The sequence below is a fragment of the Danio rerio genome, chromosome 9 (assembly GCF_049306965.1).
Source record: "Danio rerio strain Tuebingen ecotype United States chromosome 9, GRCz12tu, whole genome shotgun sequence".
NCBI lineage: Eukaryota > Metazoa > Chordata > Actinopteri > Cypriniformes > Danionidae > Danio > Danio rerio.
This window is the reverse complement of record NC_133184.1, coordinates 25,113,880-25,132,135: the sequence shown is the minus strand read 5'-3', so window position 1 is coordinate 25,132,135 and position 18,256 is coordinate 25,113,880. Positions and strand designations below refer to the sequence as shown.

The window sequence follows — 18,256 nt, the reverse complement described above, 5'->3', positions numbered from 1 at the left end:
TTCTAGCCGAAATAAAACAAATAAGACTTTCTCAAGAAGAAAAAATATTATCAGACATACTGTGAAAATTTCCTTGCTCTGTTAAACATAATTTGGGAAATATTTAAAAAACGGAAAAAAAAAATCAAATGGGGTTAATAATTCTGACTTCAACTGTATATATGTATATATATATATATATATATATATATATATATATATATATATATATATATATATATATATATATATATATATATATATATATACATACATATATACATATATACATATATAACACATACACACATTTATGGTTAGGGTTATAAGGATTATTTCTTAATCCCCCTTTTATGTTGGCAAAAACATAAGTTTACTTCAGATATTTCTTTCAAAACAATATTCTGTACCGCAAAAGAGCCTTCTCCTCACTTGTGATAATGACTATGAAGCTTTTGGCCTATGCTGTACCAAAAAAAAAAAAAAATCACCCAGGTGATGACAATTAAATATTACGATTATAACATTGTGTTAGTGGCCAGTGGGGTGGAACAACGTCATTGGTCAGAATTAACCATGTGATGAAGACGGCCTAATATTGTATTTAATGCGATTTTCTACCTGTAAACTGTATATATAACTATATAACTATAACTATATATATATAATGCTGCAAATTACTGTAAATTGACTGTACTCTATATTAACTGCAAAACTGATAAGACTGATTAAATAAAAGACAAATTAACTAAATGTAGCAACATCTAGCAACAGCCTAGAAACCACTCAGAACACGCTAGCAACTACCTAGGAATGCCTTAGCAACACCTTAGCAACCGCCTAGCAACCACTTATCAACCGCTGTGCTTCCTGCCAACTGCCTTTGAGTCCCCGGCGCAGTCACGTTGGCTTTCTCAAGCCAACATCAAAGTTCGTCAACGAACTTTAGGTTCTAGTTTAAATATTACAATGCTTATAAACAAAACACATGCTATTGTTACATAGTTTAGTTCCAGTATGGTTTTTATATATTTCTTTAAAAAGCAATAGTATCTGCATGCAGCCTTTTTGATGCAAGTTGAGATTGCATTGCTCAAAGATGCAATGTCAGACACAATGAAGCTAGTGACGTTACTGTGAGGGGTAGGTGTAGGTGAGCGCATTAAAAAGCATTGGATGCAGCTAAGATTGCATTTGCACCAAGTCTGCAGCCAGACCCCTCTCGAAAAAAGTATCTTATGGTCACCAAGTCACAAGTAAAACAGATCCTAAATATTATTACAATGTATATAACTTTTATATTTTATTACAGTTTAAATATAACAATAGCCATTACTAGACATTAGATCCCACATTAATTATACATATATAATGCCCAATATGGCATGTACAGGCAACAAAGGGTGGCTATATTCAGAATATCTTAGATAACTAATGCTGTTTCCTTATTTGACACAAATATGATAACAAACAAGCACAAACTTACCCTCTCTTTTGTTTAGCTTGGCAAAGTATGCAGCTCGACTGTCTGAGAAATGCGAAGAGCTCTGAAAGGAGGATGCAGGAAGAAGCGATGACAGAGATCCATCGCAGCTGTCTGGATAAGCAACAAACAGAAAACAGACAAATATTAGCTAATGTGAAAATAAACCCCTAATCTCACATATGCGTAACACAGATTTCCGTCAGACAAATCCTTTTCTGTTCAGGATAATCATCCATCAGACAGGTGAGATGAATCTCTTTACTAACATATGTCAAATAATCCTGAGTACAAATTCATCATGCATTGACAGAATGTGCTTCATATCACACCTAGTTAGCACATATTTGAGTTTAAGTGTGTGAATCTTCCTCTGAATGATGTAACTTCATCTGTCACAAGATTCTAATACCTGTAGGTTTAAGGCACAACCTAAAAAAATCAAACTCAGAGCTAACATTAAGTTTAATGATTATTTTAAATGTGCAAGGTTTTACATGTTTTAGAGGTTGTTAAATCTTTGCAATCTGGAAATAATAATAATGGCTTAGTGGTCAGAAGTGTAAAAATAAGAGAGAGAAAACAGGTTTCTGGGTCAAGAAGGCAAGTGCTGAAGGTTGTCTCTATGGTAACTACAAAATATACCTCTGTACTTTGGTAAAAGTGTCATAATTAGGGTTAAAACTCAGCAGGGGTCTTGACTTTACTCTTTGATGGAAAAGGTTATGTGCTATATTATCATGCAAAGTTCAAAGATGAGACAATAAATCACCTATTTATACTACACCTTGGAAAGAAATCTCACAAAATAACATGAAGTTAGAAGTTCTCAAAAACTCTTTGTAAGCATATCGTGCATCAAAAGACACATGCTTTTGAAAGGTCAATGAAAGTTGTCCTTATAAAGTCTCACATGACGTGACTTAATAAATTCTCTAGTGGCTTTTTAAATCCTCTAACTTTATAGCACAACACACATGCCTTTGTGAACTGTAAAGACAAACGCATGCTATTAATCAAAGACTGAAATTCAAAATGAATTTAATTAGCATGTTGACTCTTGAACTTTCTCTTCTCTCGCTGCAGATGCTCAGCTTCTTTCACTGTGGTTTTCATTACAGCTCCTCAGATGATGCGAATTACTTTGCATCGCAAGCAAAGGCCTTGAGGCAGGAAGAAAGAGATACGAAAGGGTAATTGAATATCAATAATTACACATGGGATTTCTTGTTCAGCTCCCCACTGGTGTTGTGTTCCACAAAGACATTTCCATTCAAAAACGTTCAGGCATACTATTAAGAGTATAAGAGTATATAAGAGTCAAAGGTTTGAAATGGCACATAAATAAATGAATAGCTGTAAACATAATGAAATTTTGCACGTTGACAAGGTCAGATCTACTGTATGTAAATGAATAAGCAGTTCAGCAACAAAAAGACAACTGCATACTCCCTCCTTTTAAATTTAGACAACATATGTTCCGCTATTAACCTCCTGCTAAGCGCTAACCACTTCTGACCTTCATACATATGTGAAGTCAGCGCAGTGTCTGAAGCTCTTCTCTGTGTCAGAGTCTTACGTTCAAGCTTTCTTGACCTTTGCAGATTACAAGGGACGCATCCAACAACAACAGGCAACAAGATCTCTCTCCTGAAAGCTGTCATAAAAAGTGAATTATTAGGAAATGAGAAGCTCTATTTTACACCTCGTTTATCTCAGTATGTGTTTCATTTGTACATGTGAATTAATGTTGACATTTAATTGGAAATAGCTGTAAGTATGGCATTTATATGAATATAAGTATACTAATCTTCAGATACAGTATTAAAAGTGCATGCAGCCATTTGGAAGTAGTTTAAAAGTTTAACACTTTAGAGAATTGATTGTTTTATTCTTAAAAGTCAATGTACACTGGTGGCTACCTTACTTTGTTAAAAAACAAGTGCACTTAATTAAACTAAATGTGCATTTTTGATGTACTTCAAATCTTGTTCTTGCACATAATGTAATTAATTAAATAAAAGGTTACTTAAGTGTCAACAAAGAGAGCACATTTTCATGACTTTTTGTTATTTCAAATGTGAAATTGAACATTTTTTATTTAACGTTTAATCATTCTAATTATCTTTTGTCATGTTTAGAAGCACTTATTTTGATGTTGACTAACATACCAAAGTATAGGGTAGTGGGAGAGAGATATTGATTTCAAATAACTGCATTTAATGTACATTTAATACCTTTTCATTTAATAACAATTTGCTTGTTTTTTAAAGGGGTTTATTATTTTATTTGCATTTGAAGAATTTTCTTGCAATGTTTAATATTTGCACACTACAGAATATTGTGTAAATTATGCTAAAGTGCATGTTTTTTTTGTAAAACAGTGTAGATCAGTGTTGTGTGGTGATGTAAAGAAGTGAAACATGGTAACACTTTACAATAAGGTTGTATTAGTAAAGGTTAGTTAATGCAGTTACCAAATTAAACAAACAATATACATTTATTACAGTATTTGTTCGTGTTAATTGATGTTAGTTAATAAAAATACAATTGTTCATTGTTAGTTTATTTTAACTCATGATGCATAAACTAATGTTAACAAGCATAAATTTGGATGTTAATAATGGATTTGTAAATGTTGAACAGATTAATAAATACATTGTAAAATATCTGTAAATTAACAGTTTTCTGTATTTTGTGATTCATGTTTTTATTTTTTTTACTATACATGTTTTTAAATCATATTGTGAGAAGTTTATTTTTTTCTGCCAAACTTTAACCTCAAAAAAGAAAAAAAAATTGGAAAAAGTGACTTTTAAGAACATTTTTTCATTTTAAAGTGATATATTGTCTGAGTTGGTGTTGTATTTTATGCAGCAAACCATGTAATAATCCTTTTACAAATTCATTCATTTATATATTATTTCTTATAAATTATATTATTTTAAACTACAATGTAAACAAAAAGTCACTTTCTTAAAATGTAGAGTTGAATTTTCAACATCAAAAGTAGACAGAGCAGAGATAAGGGTCCCATAATGAAATTCACAACCGTAAATAGACAGAAAACACAAAATATGCAAACAGTCAATTAATAGATTTTTTTTTACTATGTAGTTCATGTCAGTAAATACATTTAATGAAACCTTATTGACTCTTTTCACAAGCCTGTTATGACGCGTTTAACGGTCATCATAATCTTAAATCCTTTAAAGTTTTTTATATTTTGATTTTTAAAAAATTGTGTGAACATTTATATGCATTTATGAATGTATTACATAATCTTTGCGTCAATTTTCAAAAAATGAATTACCGCTTATGCGAGGTGCTTGTAATGCAGAGTCTATGGGGCTACTCTCTCCTCTGGCTGCCATCATCAGTCTCACACAATTTTTTCCTTTTTCTTAAAGTCTTGATAACACTATCGTAGAGTTTTTCTTCTATTACAAAAATTGTTTGTTGTACTCTCTGATTCACTGCACTCGAAGTTTTCCCAGCAATGACGTTCTCTGCTGCTGAGAAACCGGGAAATGTGAAAAGGGTCCATTGTAAATTGTGACCAACAACAGAACTTCATGCTTTAACTGCAAGATGGCAAAACATCAGCAAGATCAAAGAAACAAAAAATCAAAGCCTGGGATTTGAGTGACCCAGTGTTAAAAAGTTCAGTTGTAAAAAAAGGCCAGTAGTTCTCAAAAAGTTTTCACCAAGTTTCACCTCAGAAAAAACTTGTCTCTCCAAGTACCATCCATAATGACCAGAATTGAAATAACGTAGCATAGTTGGCCAAATTAAGAAGCTACAGCACTGTACAGTTCAAAAAAGAGGCAGAGTCATGATCATATTTATGCAATTTTTGATCAATTTTGAAATATTTATTGCATGTACATATGACATATTTTTAAAACTTTTTAAAATCTATACATTAACCTGTATATACTGTAGATTAGTAGGGAACCTGTTCTTCTCAGAGGATGTCAAACTGACAAAACATTGCTGCACTCTGATAAAAGTTTTATTTATGAAGAAAATTAAAAACCACTGCAGTGTTTGGGTGTTCTGTGTTTGTCTGAGAAAATTAGTCAAAGGAAATTATATTCCATACACAATATGAAGCTGATCAGTCGGTTCTTGTCACGTGACTCGTCATGCAGCATTCTAAAAAGTTAAGATGTTTTCACCGTTTAAAGCGTTTCGTGCTGCAGTTCTTACTCGTTTTTCTAGCCTGTGGGTTAAATTTTGGCACTCAAGTGACCAAGATGTAACAAGTGAATATGATCATTTTTCAAAATAAACGATTTTTTTTTTTTAAATGATTGTTCAGACTCAGATAATAAATAAAACAGAAGTAATTAATGATTTTTTTGTGCGGCCTGGTACCAGTTGATCTTCCGACCGATGCCCCTCTGTGGCTCGAGGGTTGGGGACCACTGCTCTAGTGCTTATCTGCTCTGCAAGCACCATGCACCTCTTTCTCTAGTTCTGCGCCAACGGGATTAATTTTTAGCAGCTGATGACGCGATGCACTAAAGTAAACATTCTAAGCACAGCACTTTGATCGTAGGCTTTAGAGAACAGCCAATGATTGGTGTTATCGTACACATCAAATGATTAAAATTGTATTTATTGTACCACAGTTTGAGAACAACTGAGTTAAGCCAAACTATGGTAACGCATGGCACTTACTGTAGCGCGAATCATTGAACAAATCTGAATCTTTAAGAGAATCAGAAATCTCATGTTGCACCATTCAGCACAATGAAATGTGTACAAGAAGCTTTTAGAGAAAGTCTACGGTGGCCCCGGCTCTTACTGTGTGCTTGCTGAGCCACGTTAAGGATTACTGCGCCTCCAGCGTGGAGTGGCAGATTATGAGTACAGTGATCTAAGCGTGTCAGCACTCATAGGCCTCTGATCCGGGATCAGGCAGAGGAGCAGGTCTGCCTGGACTCTGACTCTCTCCCTGTTGTTCCACGTCTCCACGCCAATGCACAGCGAGAAACTCTAATCTGCTGTAGAGCAAGCGAGGACACAGTGAAAACCGGCCGCCGAGCGATTACAATAATCACTGCATTCCAGCCATCTGCGAGTGGAGAGCCGTGTTCATTTAACCAATCCATTCGCTTTCAAATGGTGTCCATGACAGGCTATAGAGAGCCGAACAATGTCTTCAGCTCAATCACGGAACAGGGGTCGAGTGCAGATGAGGTAAAATATCAGTTCATATCGCTGTAAAAAGCCTCTGTGTGACCTGACTTCACTGCACTCATATCATGCATGTGAACAGATGTCTGTAATGCTGATTTAACAGCTAAACCAAGAGGATCAAACTGTTTTCATACATTGGAGTGTCTTTTTCTGCTGTCGTGTCTATTACATATCTGCTATAATACACGAGAGCTCCTGTGGGATTATGTTGATGGCACTGTCACAGGCTCTAACAGCGACATTTATGATTTAACTCTTGATTCGTCCCGACTATGATCTGTATTCCTCACATGTATCATACATGCATCTCTTTAGTTGTGAGGAGTGAGGTGCATATTAAATCATCACACTTTGACTGAGCGTTTATTCAGAACCAACATACATTAGTGGCTCAAATGTGCTGTTTACACACAAAACAGTACTCTACATTCTCACAGAATGAAGAGAGAAAATGCTAATTTGTCCTGAAACAGATTTACTCATATAAAGTTAAGGTCAAAATTATTAACCCCCTGAATTATTAGCCCCCCTGTTTATTTTTACCCCAGTTTCTGTTTAATGAAGAGAAGATTTTTCAAAACATTTCTAAACATAATAGTTCTAATAACTCATCTCTAATTATTGATTTATTTTATCTTTTCCATGATGACAGTAAATTACATTTTACTAGATATTTTCCAGACTCTTCTATACAGCTTAAATTGACATTTAAAGGCTTAACTAGGTTACTTAGGCTACCTAGGCAGGTTAGTGTAATCAGGCAAGTTGTTGTATAACAATGGTTTGTTCTGTAGACTATCGAAAAAAAAAAAAAAAAAAAAAAAAAAAAAATATATATATATATATATATATATATATATATATATATATATATATATATATATATATATATATATATATATATATATATAGCTTAAAGGGGCTAATCATTTTGCCCTTAAAATGATGTTTAAATTTTTTAAACAGTTTTTATTCTAGCTGATATAAAACAAATAGGACTTTCTATAGAAGAAAAAATATATATTATTAGACATACTGTGAAAATTTTCTTTAAACATCTCGTTAAACAGCTGTGTTAAACATCATTTGGGAAATATTTAGAAAAGAGAAAAAAATTCAAAGGGTTTTGTAATTCTGATTTCAACTGTATTTCACTGTTATACCTAACTGTCTCTAAAACATCTAAAACGAGGTGTAATATTGCTGTTATACCTCACATCGCCCTATATTATTCTTTATTGGAAAAATAACCATATGCTAACTTCATTGACATAGATTACAATTTTTTTTAAGTCATAAAGGTTTAATAGTATTGTAATAACCCTGATTAGTACACTAGTTTTTTTCAATGAGTATTTCAATGAGTGACCTATGAAGGGTTGACTGAATTATAGAAATAGTTTGTTGTAAAACTGTAGTTGTACAAATGCTAGTCAATGCATGAGTGCATGAATGGTCAGTGCAAAGTGATGATGAATGTTGAATCTAAAGTGATTTAAAGTCCAAATGCAAAACTTTAGATTTGAATTATCAGAATTAGGAGGACCAGAATCATAATGAAAAAGATGAGATTTAATAAGGCTTGTGAAAAATATGCGCTCATTAAAAAAAACCTTGTCCTGCTTTCCTTGCTATTAATAAACCATTACCTATTTATTTTCCCTCAATAAACTCCTAATTTGCTGCTTATTAACAGTTATTAAGGTGCTGTAGTTTTCAGGTTCAGGAATTGGGTAGGATTAGGGATGTACAAATCATGCAGAAAATGTACTAATTGAGATATGCTGGTTCGAGCCCCACCTGAGTCAGTTGGCACTTCTGTGTGGAGTTTGAATGTTGAATGTGGTGTGGGTTTACTCCGGGTGCTCCAGTTTTCCCCACAGTCCAGTGACATGCAGTATAGGTGAATTGAATAAACTAAATTGGCCGTAGTGTATGTGTGTAAATGAGGGTGTATTGGTGTTTTCCATTGCTGAGATGTGGCTGGAATGGCATCCATAATTTGGTGGTTCATTCCGCTGTGGTGACAGCAGGTTAATAAAAGTACTAAGCCTAAAAGAAAATGATTGAATGAATGAGTTTCTAAACTCCTCCTGCTCCAGATGACACTTGCATTTCAACAATTTTTCATCTCATTTTATGCTTGAAGTACTAAATGAGCGCTTAATTCTCTTTAACATACCATGTTTTATTATTTTTATACTTATTTTTGTGTTTTATTTATTATGTTTTATCAAGTTACATTATTGATGCTTTAAGAGAAACCTAATGAAAATAAAAACAGTCACATAAACCTTTCCATCAAAGTTTATTGGTGGCTGAAAAACTTGTCATGCATAAAGCTCATTGTGACTTCATTAACGGCATCAGTTTTGATCAATTTATGGCTCTTTTAGTGATAAAAGTAAACACTTTATTCAATTTAAAACTTATTTCAGAGCTGTATTTTTACTGTAGTTTTAAATCACAATTTTTGCTAGAACATCAAGGTACATTTACACACGCTCCTAAAACAAACTTTAGATCCAAAAGATAGAATAGTACAGTGAATCAGGTTATTAAATCATTTCTGTGTACAGTATGTTCATTTGTACAAACTGTACAAATTGTTCACAATATAAAAGAGGTAGACAGAGAGGGAGACAACAGCTGGGCTGAGCACTACAGTGCAGCTTGTCTGAGAAGCAGCTTTTTTATTAGAAAGCTGTCAGATTTCTCTGCCTTATAAATGCAAGAATCCATGTGGATATTAACTATACCACCAGAGCAGCAGGAAAAATATTTATGTGCAGAGCAAAATCACATTTTCTATTCAGGTATGCTGCTTTGACACATAAGTGTTTACATTTTGACATACAAACAAGAGGAAATGCGCAAGGTGTGTGTGCGAATGAAACGCTCTGTAATTCAAGTCAAGCACTTTCAGCATAGATCTTCATTCCCATGTTAGTGGTAATTCAGCACATCTCCTAACATTTCTCTTCTAATCACCACAGACCAATCATTTTCATTAAGCTCAAGTGGTTTTTGTTTTTGCTCTGCAGTTTTTATATTTCTGTTAGCAACAGATTAATTGTAAGAAACCGTCCTTCTCTGATAACATGTATTTGGTATCAGCGTAATTGTATTACTCTGCTCTCCATGATAAGCAGAAATCTTTCTCACTCCTACACTTGCTGGGAAATGAAAGCTCTCAATATGTGATTCTATCAGCATCGGTCTAGTGCGAGTCATCCATCTTTAACATCATTGACTCCCACTGTCACAGACTGCAGCCCAAACAGATGCTGGCTGCATTAATTATGTTTCACAATTGTCAGCAGATTAACGAGGGCACTTGTGGTCGCCAGCATGTCATAAAGTGTCTGAGTGCATCTAACTGTACAAGTCTTTTGACCTTCGGAAGCAATCAGTGTGGGCAAAAGGTCAACACTCTTTAACAAAAATAAAGTGAGTCAGTATTCGGTCATCACAAGTACTGAATGTTTGTTTACATCTATAGTAGCGGAGGACTATTGCTGTATCCCAAATCACCCTTACTATTTCCTACATTAGACTACTACTATGGTTCACTCACATGAGTGAATAAGAAGGAGTTGGTGAATTTGAGCCCTCAGTGAAGCAGAAGGGATGCTGTTTTGTTTGTGCTTTGCTGGTTGATAAATGCCTCAGACGGATTATATGTTAAACTTCTTGGTTAGCCTCCTGTGATAGTTATTTATCACTTTCTATTACAAACTGTTAGATTTATTAAACAAAGCATTTTGATTTCAGGGGCACATTCATTAATTACCTTTTTTATTTATTCATTTCCTTTGGCTTAGCCCCTTCATTCATCAGGGGTTGCCACAGTGGTATGAACTACAATCTTATCCAGTATAAGTTTTACACAGCGGATGCACTTCCAGCTGCAACCAGTACAGGAAAACATCCATACACACTCCTTCACACACATACATTATGGCCAATTTAGCTTCATCTATAGCGCATGTCCTTGGACTGTGGGGGAATTTGGAACACCTGGAGGAAACCCACACAAACAAGGGGACAACATGGCAACTAACTCAGCCAGGACTCAAACCAGTGACCTTCTGGCTGTGAGACGACAGTGCTAACCACTGAGCCACTGTGTCGCCGCTTTAGGATACATACAAACTTTAAATAAATAATATTTACTTTTTAAACTTAATATGAATCTGCTGTGGATGCCATGTTGTGGTCAGATGCAAAAATTCCTTCTCGAAGAGCAAAAATGAATGATAATTATTAGCTGTTGAGTGTTCATGGGTACACTTGAATAGATTGATTGAGTACAAATTAGAATGTCCACTAGTTTTGGACACCACTAGAAAAGTTATAGTGGTAATTTCAGTCAGAGTTCATGACTTGCATTTCGCTTTCTCAGTGTTTTCTCAGGACTCAAACTCTCTTAGTCTCAGTCCTAAAACAGAAGTTAAATGCCAGAAGGAGTACTATGACGACAGACTCCTCTTCAATTGTAAGATTTGAACCGTAAAACATTCAATAATGCAAAGCTAACAGCTCAGGTTTTCTCTTCAGCCATTGCGGTCAATGAGTGTACATGAGCCACAATTTACTAATGTTATTTCTGAACAACCCAAACATTTAGAGTAGTAAAGCTAAACTGATTCACCCACCACCCCAGTTAAGCATTTTGCTGGTCAGTTACGGTTCAAACGTTTGAGGACAGAAATCATTTTTGAGTAAGTAATATTTTTATTCAGCATAAATTGATATCAGGTGACATGGGGGTCCTATAAATTTCCTATAAATAATATTTTAAATAAATAATATCTTCTGTAAACTATTTTTTTATTTAAATATTAATTTTAATGTAATGGAAAAGATGCAGTCTCAAGGCATCTCTGGCTCAGATTACAATCATCATCAATGCAGTACAAACTAACAAAGCCGGGTCACATGATTCCACATGTTAAGGTAAGTACATGATAAAAAATCTACCTGGAAAAATTAGATCAATTGTTGGTTCTGAATGTCAATTTTGATTACTTTTCAATTAATCGCCCAACCCAACTACAAACATATACAAAATAGCCCATCAAATGCCCATAAAATGTGCAATTGCAAGTATCTCTTTAATATTCACACAGTAGATTTTCTGAAGTGACCAGGGAAGGACACTTAAGATTCTTTTGCTGGTGTCTGAAAAATACTGTTAGTGCTACCAACAATTAAAGTGACAGCGGCTTGGGTCTTTTTTTATCCCAATAATGAAAATGGCCTTGATGGCCTTATGTTTTGGCCACTTTCACACTGGTTTTGGCATGGCTACACGAGTAGAAATTATCTACCTGTAACAATAGCCAGCTTAACCAGTCTGTGCCAGTAACAGACATTATTTTATTCCAGTAACAGATTGTGCAAGTTTGTGCCAGAAACAGAACAGCACTGCCCATCTAAACCAGGTCCAAACTGCACAAAGATGTTTTTTTCTCTTCAGCAGTGGTGTGAGGACTGTCATTAGTGCTGTGTATGTGTGTGTGGTCACTTTCTGGAAACGTGAGCAATGTCCTAAAGCAGCAGCTCTGCATGGGGATTTGTTGGCCCAGCAGTCAGCATGACAATACTCTTCCAAAGACAAACCATATAAGAGCTTGACCTTCTCCAGCAGACTGGTCAGGAACTCTTTTTGTGACAGATATGCGTCATGAAGCCTAATAGAAACATCACTCAGTGCCTTGACGCATTATTGTCTTCGATGAGCTTAAATACAAAGTGTAGCCAAGCCTATGTAACATTAACCCTTCTTTCAAAGTCAATGACAACGACTATCCATTTATGCTCTCCCTTTAATCATCTTCTCAACACACAGCTGCTAGAAATCATATCAGCAAGACAATCATACGGCATGGCCCAGCAGTGCACTCTATAATATGAGAAAAATTCTGGTAGGCAATTCTGCTAATTCTGTGCATATTTGCCAGAATAACTATAGGGACCACATTGCCAAGACAACTGCTAAATTGATGGAGAGAAGGTCACCCACCAGGAAACCTGGCCAAGTTAATTTTTAGCATCACCCAAGCTGTTGATGAGACTCAAGCTAAGGATGTAAAACAGCATGTTACACCCCGAGTGCACCACTGCTCATAATTAAAGGCAGCCAGACCGACCCAGTATTTCACACATCAGAGAATTTTTTTTTTTTGTAACACATGGCCAGGTTGAACACTCCCTGAACCCCCAAGTGTAGTGCAATACATTGCAAACAAGAGAATATAAAAGCATATTTCCAGGAATGTTTCTTCAGTAATTGGATATAAAATGATTTTCATAAGACAGTGAATAACAGTTTGCTGTGGAATTTGCCCAGGGGTGTCATGCACCTACTTTTTTAGGGTCTCTGTGCATCAGTGACATTTTTGCCACTTCTTACTATACAACATGCACCATCTTGGTCTAGTGGTGTAGTTTTTAAATTTGCAGAGGGATTGGGTTCCAACCCTGACATGATATATATTTTATGATCAGCTGAACGTGACTGCTATAGTGTCACTGTCGCCAGCTAGAGAAACCACCAGACACACATGAGGGCACTCTACTCCTCATAAATCAACCCGACTACATTACCCATAATCCTCTGCAGTGCACACCTGATGTTCATGAACTTTGATCACAATACACCTGCAGCCCATTATCACACACTACACATAGCCCTGTGATTCAGTCTGGGTTTGTCAGCCATTAAATGTTTGCATGTTGTCTGTTCTCTGGTCAACTCTTTTGGGCTGTGTTTCTTGGTTTTTGTTCTGTTTTATTCTAACCTTTGTTTTGTTTTTGTTTCATTTTAAATAAACTAATGCACATGGATCTGCAACTTTTATTTTCCTTGGATCAACATTATAGCTAGTGATTACCTTGTATATGGAAAACATTTTGTTTACATTTTTTAATCATAATAATTACTTCTATTGCCAAATAACACATGCAAAAAAATACAGCTGTCAGTCCTGTATCTCAATCCGTAAATAGTTTTACATTCATACAAACAATCCAAAAAAAAGATTTTTTTCTGTCTTTTCAAACTATGCAATTGGCTAAATGCACAGCTAGTGTTTTTCAGCCAATGATAAACTTCCGGTGAAAGCTTAATGTCTAAGATTTAAGCTTTATTTTACAGCATCAATGTTGTAATGTAATTAAAACACATTTAGTTAAATAGACAAAGCCAATTATTTAGTTGTTCAAGCGTAAAATGAGATAAAAGACACCATCAGCCATCACTACCAGCATGTTAAAGCAATACTGAGGTAAAATAAATTGTCATATATTAAAGAAATAGTGGGGGAAATGGAATTTAATGCAGTGCTTCTTGTCCGGTCTGAGACCCACTTCATATCGAATATCTATTAGGCAGCGAAGATAACAGATTTTTAAAGAAATCTAACCATAAACGTGACAATTTTACAATGGAAAGACAGTTCACCAGAAGCACTAAGGCTGGCTGGATGAAAATTAGAAGTCTGTGTTCATATACCCCATTCTTATAAACAATTTTGGCCAATTTATGTTTAGTCGGCTTACATTTGTTAAAAAAATAAATAAATAAATAAAAAATAAGCTTAACAGTTTTGTTTTGTGACAACGTGAAGGAATTGTGTTGGTGTAATAGGATAGTAGATGCATAGTTTCCAGCATGCTTTACGTGAAATTGCATTAAGAGGGGAAATGTTGACAATACAAGTAATCTTAAGAAAGATTTGTTAAAGTTTATTCTTCAGAAGAGTTAGAAGGGTTTCAAGAAAGTTTTGGAGTGTTAAGTTTATCGCCTCTCAGATGAGTAGCACACATGCTTTAAGCGTTGACAGCTTTATCAACAATAGTAGTGATTGTTGCTAATGTTATTCTCTTTCAACAGTCAGCATCATTAAAGCATTTGTTAAATTTGAATAACACAAAATTCTATTTTTCCAAATGAAGTGATTGAGATTAATTGGCACCACTAGAGTAAGTTGTGATCCAGGCAAGAGTAGTTCACAATATAGTTTAAATGAAAGTGATTTGACATAATTGGTTCAAAAAATATTTTATCTGATTCCATTTGCCTAAAATAAGATGAAATAATGCAACTTAAATGAGTGGAAATGTGTCATAATTAAACTAGGTTTTTTAAGGGTATTAACATTCAGTGACATTGAAAATTATTTTAAATCGCTCAACTGTACATTTTTAGCTTGCACCACTGCTTTATTTTGGCAAAGATCTGCCATGTGCACAAAACTGGAGAATGGCTGTCTGTCACATTACACAGTGCAATACATCTGCTCTACACATACTATAGCAGGATATCATGTGAGATTTTGTTAACTTCGGAGATGCAGATATGAGTTATGTATAATTTGATGATTTAGATCTAGTCACAGAATCAGACCACTGAAGCTCCTCCTGTCAGTTTTGTGGTCTCCATGCAGATTAAATGATCCAACTGATCTTACTGATCTTTCAAAGCTTGTTAGCCAGCACTGATATTTTGATGGATGAAATCACACATTAGGAACATTTGAAGAGATTGCAGTTTATTTCTTTGTCACTGGTATTCTGGTTACAGTCATGAATCAGAGTTAAAACAAAATGGCACACTACGCACTTACAGAGTAGGTACATATGCACAATGAACTTTATAAGGTTATTGTCATTCCTCATCAGAGTCTGAAGGCCTCGCTCCTCCGCTATAATTACATTTGCAACAGTTGAGTGGATAAAGAGTCCAACATTTCTCCTTTCTTATTTGTTTGTTTTTTACTGCTAATTACTGAAATGTATTATCTTTTTTTCAGCGTGAAAACACTATGCGAAGCACACTTCAGGTGCATGTACACACTGCTGAAAAAAACATACAATGTATAACTTGTAATATTGTATCGGATATAACGAAAAATATATTGGTTTAAATGAAAACTGTAATGGTTTCCATAGGTCTTAATTTTTGTTGTTGTTGTTGCTGTTGTTGTTAAAACCATTAAACCCAAATGCAATATTAACACTACAGAACAGAGTTGCCAAGTCTGTGTAAGGAGCCTAAATACCAATATAATTCCAACATAATTTCAGTTACCCTATCCAAATCTCCAAATTCAACATATGCCACATGCAACTTGTCATTATTGGCGATTGGCTCTGCTTGGCTCGGCTTGATGGCTAATTTAAACTGGTTTATTTACTGCTTTAGGCAAATAAGATAAAGAACAATTACTAAAATTTTGCTCCCATCAGCACTTTGATGGTATTGCACTCTTGCACTAATTCGCCCTGTTTAATACACCTGGGTCTATGTCTTCAAACTCAATTTATAGGCTACTTTTGCATTATGTGTCAATCTCAGGAAATGAAAAATATTGATTTATATACATACTCTGTAGTTCATCACTCAAGTGATATAGCAATAATCAGAAACACACATGGAATATTGTGACAAATGATCAGAAGCATTTACAGAATGCCATTCAAAACTAAAATAATATTAAAAAAAAGTTAAAACAAAAAGTACTGAACGCTAAAAGCACATATCAAAGGGTTCAATTATGCATTTTTTGCTTAAACTTAAATTTACCAATAGACAATAATTTTGTAGTGTCTTATTAAAATTGTTATTTTAATCTCCACTGTTATCATGTGCTCATTTAATTTTGTAAGGCACCTTTGAATACTTGTACAGTAGCCTTAATATTATAACCTCATTAGGATTTAATGAGACTTTCTCAACTTCTTTTATTATTGTTGTTTTCTATGGCTGTTGTATATGAACATACTATCCAGCTTTGCTAATTGGAATAAAACATAATTCTTTTGTAACTTTGAATAGATTTTGATGAATGTCTCTTGTCATTTCCCCACTTTCCACGGCTGTGAGATGCGTTTGGTTTTGGCTGCTCTGCCAGCTATCATTTTTCAGCATTATTGGTCAGCATTTCGTTCTAATAGGTTTTGAACAGCTGTGATACTGTGGCCTCTGCATGCACGTATCTGTACGGGAGATTGGCATGACTCGCTCCCTAATTAGGCAGCCCGCACTTCAGCAAAACAAACATTGCTCTACAAAGAGATCCAACTCAATAATGCCAACAAATTGCTTTCTGTCTTTCAGCAAAAAAAAAAAAAAAAAAAAGAATCAGCTTCCAGTCTCTATCTTTGTGAAAATAAAATCAGATGTTTCAGGTAGGTGTGCTGTGTTTGGAATGCGAAAGAGAAAAGGTGATTAGAAATTATAACTCTGTTATATTGCAGAACATAACAAACAGGATTGTGAAAAGATGGATTTTTAAACACAACTGATAGTTTTGGTATATGCGATTAAATGAGGATACTGGCATGCTTTTAAAGAAGCTTTGAGACAAAAATGAATGGAACGTGGAGGCTTACAACACAGAAAGATCAAGTAGCTCAGGGATATGTGACAGGATTCAATCCGGTCTTCTGTTTTGAAGCACAGACCTTTTGATGGCAAGACTGGCCTTTTTCTCCAATAAACACTGAGCATGAAAACCTAAGAATGAAAATAACAGCTAGAAGGCAACATCAAGCATTAGAGCACAAGAGAAAGAGAGAGAGAAAAGATCACAGGAAGATGAAGAAGAGACACCAACCACCAGGCCAAAGATCACGATTTATGATATCTTGTGTTGTCCAAATGGGCAGTAAAATGCTCTGTATGACACAAAATTCAAAACTCTACACTTTCAGAGTTCATAATCAATCGATGTTTTTTATTAGCCAAGTGATTCCTTAGGATAGTTCACCCTCAAATAAATATTTGCAGTTAATTTATCTGTCAAAAAAGATTGTGCTTCACACTGTCATAAAACCTAAGCACTGTTTACTGATGCTATGAATGTTTTAAATGATGTTATTTCTTGCTCAGTTCGGGTTTTTTATTTTTATTTTTTCATTTCATAAGACATCAATAATGTCTGCTGTTTTGACTCTAAAAATGATATTAACTTGCAATTTAAAAAGCACAAAGGACTACAGTTTTAATGAAAAATCTTCTACAGAACAGTCAAAAACTTGCATACAGATTCTTCAGATGTTGAATGGCCTGGGTTGAGTAAATTAATAGTGCTGTATGTACATTTTTGACTCTTCTAAAGCATAAAAACACCATAATAAGCATGCAAATATTAATATTTATATTATAAGAAATATGCTAAGTCGCAGCCTCCAAAATGAAACAAAGATTCAGAGTTATAAAGTAAGCTAGTTTTTATTTTGCAAACAATACAAATATTAGATATGTAAACTTCTGCTGATCAGCTTACAGTGTAAGGTTTGATTATAAGGCAGTCTCACTCAGAGATGGAGGAGCCGGGTGAAAAAACGTATCCAATATTTTGAATTTGGCATACAATACATAATTCAGGCCTACAAATGGCATCTTTAACAGCAGATTTTCATTTTTGGTATAAATTGTCTCTTTAATTTCACAGCTGCTATTTATCCTGCCATCCACCATTTTCACGCCTGAAACTGGGAGTCTTGACAACAGTCCCAGGGCTAGACCACTGTTAACCTGTTATGTTGGACAGAGTGAGGGAATGCCTGAGGTTA

The 18,256-nt window shown here is 34.7% G+C and overlaps 1 protein-coding gene across 2 annotated transcripts in view; it reads right to left on the bottom strand.

The window, feature by feature from the left end:
* Positions 1 to 18,256, bottom strand: part of cntnap5a (contactin associated protein family member 5a) — a 141,351-nt gene that overhangs the window by 114,569 nt on the left and 8,526 nt on the right. For both annotated transcript variants that reach the window (XM_073912676.1, XM_009304680.4), the window contains exon 2: positions 1,466 to 1,576. Coding sequence is in view for 1 of the 2 variants with exons in the window: in XM_009304680.4 (XP_009302955.1) it covers positions 1,466 to 1,576 (111 nt within the window). In the remaining variant the exon portion in view is untranslated. The remainder of the gene's footprint in view (positions 1 to 1,465; positions 1,577 to 18,256) is intronic.